Raw genomic sequence first — 5,716 nt, forward strand, 5'->3', positions numbered from 1 at the left:
ACAAGAGACACAAGAGGAAAAACTTAACAAGAGACACAACAAAGCAGGGAACAGAGTGGCTTAAGTGATTAGGTGCCTCCTTCTCACATTGGAGGTCCCAGGTTTGGTTCCATGCCTCCTAAAGAAACAAAAGATGATGAACAGACACAGCAAGTGCAAAACAGCAAAGGAGTGGGGAGAGATAAAACAAATCCTTAAAAAAAGGAAAGAAGATCATTTTCCCATTCCAAAGTTTGAAACTTCCTTGACCGCTATTTTCCAAGGATGCCTGTCATGACAGCCTCCAATTGCAGAGTCTCAGATTGCTATAAAATCAGCATTTGCAGGCCGGCTCTGTCCTGAGCAGCCAGTAATATTCAATGGAGTTTAAGCAAGTCAATTTTGTGTTTTCTGGGCACTTCATTTATTCACTCAACGAGTATGTACTGAGTGTTGTGTCACTTTCCAGGGGCTGGGAAGAGATTGATGAGCAATGGAGGTCTTGTTCCCACAGGGCTTCCAGCAGAATGAGGAGGGAGGAAGACAGCAACAAGCGCATGACCCTAAGAGAAACGTGTATGAAGACAATAAAACAGGGTGATGTGACAGTGACAGGGACGGGGTGTGTGACAGCTTGAGATTATTTGTGAATCTCAAAAAGAGAAAGATTACGTTTGTAAACTAATCTCTTGATCTGGGTGTGATACCCTGTGATGGCATTAGATTCAGCTGAGGGCCTTTTATTACATTACCTGTTAAAATTAGGGCTCTGGGGAAGCAGATGTGGCTCAACTGATAGAGCATCCACCTACCATATGGGAGGCCCAGGGTTCTATACCCAGGGCCTCCTGGCCCCTGTGATGAGCTGGCCCACGTGCAGTGCTGCCGCACGCAAGGAGTGCCATGCCACGCAGGGGTGTCCCCCATGTAGGGGAGGCCCACAGGCAAGGAGTGCGCCCCGCAAGGAGAGCCACCCTGCACAAAAAAAGCGCAGCCGGACCAGGAGTGGAGTGGCACCACACACACGGAGAGCTGACGCAGCAAGATGACGCAACAAAAAGAGACATTGATTCCCAGTGCCACCTGACAAGAATGTGAGAGGACACAGAAGAATACACAGTGAATGGACACAGAGAGCAGACAACGGGGGGAAGGGGAGAGAAATTAAGAAAAAAAAAAGATTAGGGTTTTCATTCGACCTCGTCAGGAACGTGTGACTCAGGTGGAGTTCCCACTCCCTTGGCGGGCTAAGAGGAACAGACTCTCACTCAAGAACACACGTGGAAAGAGAGTGAGCGAGCTGCTGTTTTTTATCCTGGGGAGAGATGAGCCACTTGCCGGATAGTTTGCAGCTGACCTTGGGAAGAGAGCAGGACAGCTGAGAAGGCCTGGAAAGAAACCAGTGCTGTGCCGGGAGAGAGGAAGCCCTGGGAGACGAGCCGGTGCCAGGCTGCAGCTGAGAGGGAGGAAGCCCACAGGGGAAGGCCGAGCCCCCCAGAGGTCAGCCGCCGTCTCACTTCAACACGCGGCAACTGACCTTGGTGAGAAAGCAGCCTTGAGCTGGGCTCTTCAGGGCCCTGTAACTGTAAGCTTTTACCCCAAATAAATGCCCTTTATAAAAGCCCACAGAGTTCCGGTACTTTGGCTCGGCACCTCTTTGGTGGACTAAAACCGGTGGGTAGGCTCTTAAGGTGCGCAGGGAAGGCCATTCTGAAGTAACAATAGCTGGAGTCGCACTCCTATGAAAACAAGGGCCGGGGGCTGTGGGTGCAGTGGTGAGCTGGGCAAGGTTTTGCACCCAAGCAGCTGACATTGCACTGTGGGGGGGGGGTGGAGTGGGGTGCACAATAAACAGGACAAAAAATAAGCAAGAGAACTTCAGATTCTGTTACGTGGTAGAAAGAAATTAAGAAGGGCAATTTAATAGAGAGACACAGGGAAGGGGGGTGGTCAGGGGAGGGTCTGAAGGTGACATTAGCTCAGATGCTCCAGTTGTGAGAAAGAGCCAATCATGGGAGAGGCTGGGGAACAGCATTCTGTCAGAGGGAAGAGCAATGCTCAGAGATATGTAACAACTTGGCTTGTTCTAGAAAGGAAGAAAGCCAAGTGCTGCTCAGTCTTCACAGTGGATGAGGGTTGGAGTGTTTCAAGGTGAGGTTGGAGAACTCGTTCAGGGCCACATGGGCTCTGAGTTCAAACAGCAGTGAGAACTGCTGCAGATTTAACCACTGGTGTGGTGTCACCAGGTCTGCTGCAGGAGAATGGACTGTGGGGTGGAAGGGTGGAGGCAGTGGGAAGTGGCCCAAGATATATGGTGGAGCTTCTGACAGACTGAATATGGGAGGATAAGGAAAAGGAGACTCAAGAAAGACTACTCTGGAGAATGGGAGACTGCGTGAGTGGTGGTGCTGCGTACTGGGTGAGGGAAGAGTAGGGGGAGAATGAAGAGTTCTGTCCAGGGCGTGTTATGCTGAAGACGACAAGTCCCTTTCTTTTCATTCTCTGGTTTTGTAATGATCAAGCTTGTCCCCCTTACCCCCCCTCCTTTTTTTTTCCCCCATCTCTTTGGTCCTTTCTGTCAGTTTATGTTAGGAGAAATGTAGCATTTAGGATACTGTTCGGCTCCTAGCAAGAGAAAATCTGAAAAACTAAGGTTTATATCAGTGAGTTCGGGCTGGTTCAACTCAAGGAAGGTTCTTCTAAAATCCTGGTGTCCCATCCTTAGTTTGTGGCTTTCTACCTTACAGTACACAGTGGCTCCTGCACTTCCAGGTGCTGGGAGAAAATCCTGGTTTTGCATGACCCGGACTCTGAGCAAAGGGTATGGCCTTGGCAACTGGAGAAAGTGTCTCTCTAAAGAGGAAAAGACATGACTGAGAAACCGGCACAGTCCTTCAACCAACGCCTCTTACAGACACACACTCCACTCACATGGTATAAGATCAGCACCTGAAGTAAGAACTTGAACCCTTCCAAATGTATCCTGCAGATTTCTCAAAAGTTATTGAATAAAACCAGATGAGAAAGTTAAAAGGTGTCTTTGATCCATATCAATTATGCAAGCTTCAATGCAATTCCAAAGAAATTCAGCAATGGAAGCATGCATTTGGAACGGTGGTAAAAGGTGTATAACTGACATGCATGAGCGCGTTCAGGGATGGAAGAGAATGTCTTTTTTTCTTTTCTTTTCTTTTCAGTAGTACTGGGGATTGAATCCAGGACCTCATACATGGGAAGCAGGCATTCAACAACTGAGCTACAGCCGCTCCCCAATGAGTTCATTTTTTCGTTTTTTTTTTAATCTGTAATTTTAATATGCTTTTAAAAATTACAGGTTATAGAAAAACATACAAATACAGAAGTAAATTAGGAGATGATTATTCACATTGTCCAGGGATTCTCCATAACATTCCTTTACATACTGAACGACTCCACCAGGACTGCTAACTTGGGATTGATTTAAAGGCAGCTTCGCAGGGACACGTTTCCTGCGTACAGTGAGGTAACTTATACATCCACCTCCACTCCAATCCAGCCTGTTTCCATTCCCAGGGCAGGGACTAAACGGCCGGTGTTGAGGGCGGCAACCTTGACCCCTCCCCACCTTTCTCAGGAGCCGAGCCTTTCAGGGATCCAAACACAGAGAAGGGCTCCCTGGGCACAAAGCTCCTTCTCAAACCGGGGACTTGGCCGGAGACCAGGGGAACGTGAGCGGGGGAGCTGTGTGAGACGTGGAGGCACTGGCCACGGAAGTGGCCACGCTCAACGGCTTCGGGTAGAACCGTTTCTTCTCTGCACACCTCACGTGGTGACCAACGCCCTTCCGCGCCCCTGGCGCTGATAACCATCCACGGCGGAGGGAGCCGAATGCGAGCGTGCAAACTACGTGAAGACTGGGGAACCTTCCCGCCCCCAACTGGTGCTGAGTAATAGTAACTGCTAAATCACCTTTCCCCCACATAGCCAAAAAAAAAAAAAAAAAAAAAAAGGAGGGGGGACGGGGTGTTAGGAGACCTGAGTTCCGTATTTCCAAAGTCAAGGTGGCGGCACAGTGGAGAACCAAAAACCCTGGCGCGGTGGTCTCCGGGTGCCCAGGGCGCACCGCGGGAGGCGGCAGCTTCACCTCTGAAACCAGCCGGCCAGGTTGGGGATGCTCTTGGGCTGGTCGCCCGCCCTCTGCACGACCTGGCAGACCCGGCACCAGGGCTCGTCCCAGAAGCTCGTGACGTGCACGGCGAAGCTGCGGCGCCAGCTGAAGTAGCGCAGGTAGGCGGCGGGGTGGCGGTCCAGGAAGAGCAGGTGCGCGGCCAGGGCGGCGGCGGTGGGGAAGTCGTTCACGTGGATGAAGGCGCCGCGCGGCACGAAGCGCTCGTAGTTGGCGCGCTCGGGGCCCAGCACCACGGGCACGGCGCCGGCCAGCAGCGCGTTGCGCCAGAGCTTCTCGGTGATGTAGTCCGGGTGCCGCGAGTTCTCCAGGGCCAGGTAGAACTTGTAGCGCGCCACCGTGCGCACGAGCGCGCCGCGCAGCGGGCGGCCCCGCGGGGCGCCGCCGAACACGTCCACGGGCAGGTGCTGGCTCAGCTCGCGGAAGAAGGCGACCCGCTCCTGGTCCTCGCTCCAGTTGCTCACCACCCAGGCCACCAGGCCCCGTTTCTGCGCCAGCGGCGGCGCGGGGCCCGGCGGCGCGTCGCGGGGGTGGCGGCGCGGGTACAGGTAGCCGTAGGGCACGAAGACGTCCGAGTCGGCGCGGTAGGACAGCGTCCAGTTGAAGAGGCCGCCCGCCAGCCGCCGCAGCCCCGCGGTGTGCGTCGGCGACTCGAAGTTCATCCACACCCAGCGCTGGCCCGGGGGCCGGGCGCCCGCCTCGCCTGCCCCCCGCCGCCCCGGCTCCCCGGCCGCGCGCGCCGGGGCCCCCCAGGGCGGCGGCCAGTCGGGGGGCGCCCGGGCCAGCTCGTGGTGGTGGAAGAGCACGGCCCGCGCCTCGCCGTAGGCCGCGCGCTCGGTGAGCAGGCGGCAGCCGCGCACGGCGCAGGCGCGGGACCCCGGCCCGGCCCCGGCCACCGCCGCCCCCCGCAGCCGGCCCCGGGGCCCGCGGCCCAGCCCGCCGAAGGGCGCCCACCACAGCAGCACGCCCACCGCGCCGCGCGCCTCCGGGCCGGGGGCCGGCTCCCGGCGCCCCCAGCACGCGTAGGCGGCCAGCGCCGCGCACAGCCCCGCGCCCAGCGCCCACGCGCGCCCCGGCCGCCCCCCGCACCGCCCCGCGCCCGGGGCATTGACGCCCGCGCTCATGTCGCCGGCGGCCGCGAGGCCTGAGGGTTCCGCGTCCTTTTCAGCGGGCCCTGGGCTTGAACCGGAAGCTCCTGCGTGCGAGGCAGGCGCTCAGCCCTGAGCGACTTCCGCTTCCCGGTCGTCCTTCCCGAGCTTTTATAAATCAGCTCTCAAAGTGTTTCTTTGCGAGTTAGGCCACGTGGGGATCAAGTCTTTCTCTGACTGTTCTGTTCTCTCAGCTTTACTCTTCCTGGCAACCTCTTCAAGCTCTGAAATCCTTCCTTCACATGCCCTGACTTCTAGCCAATCAGTTTTAAAAGAAGGGAAAAAATTTTTTTGAGGGACTGGGACAGGGATTGAACCCAGGACTTCTTATGTGAGAAGCGGGCCCTCGGCCACTGAGCCACGCTGGTTTGCTTGAGTTCATCTTTCGTTTATTTCGTTTCGTTGTGGTTTCGTTTTCAGGAGG

At 55.7% G+C, this 5,716-nt stretch overlaps 1 protein-coding gene across 1 annotated transcript; it reads right to left on the reverse strand.

Annotated features, from left to right (window-relative positions):
* Positions 1-4,098: 4,098 nt before the first annotated feature.
* On the reverse strand, positions 4,099-5,268 carry LOC131273770 (alpha-(1,3)-fucosyltransferase 4-like). Its single transcript, XM_058277971.1, has one exon. It carries the CDS (start codon positions 5,266-5,268, stop codon positions 4,099-4,101), a length of 1,170 nt encoding a protein of 389 aa, XP_058133954.1.
* Between the last annotated feature and the right edge of the window lie 448 nt (positions 5,269-5,716).

Source organism: Dasypus novemcinctus, chromosome 17 (assembly GCF_030445035.2).
Source record: "Dasypus novemcinctus isolate mDasNov1 chromosome 17, mDasNov1.1.hap2, whole genome shotgun sequence".
In the NCBI taxonomy this organism is placed as follows: Eukaryota; Metazoa; Chordata; class Mammalia; order Cingulata; family Dasypodidae; genus Dasypus; species Dasypus novemcinctus.

What these genes read in the sequence shown, in the direction of transcription:
- LOC131273770 (XM_058277971.1), bottom strand. Translation starts at nt 5,268, where the DNA reads ATGAGCGCGGGCGTCAATGCCCCGGGCGCGGGGCGGTGCGGGGGGCGG.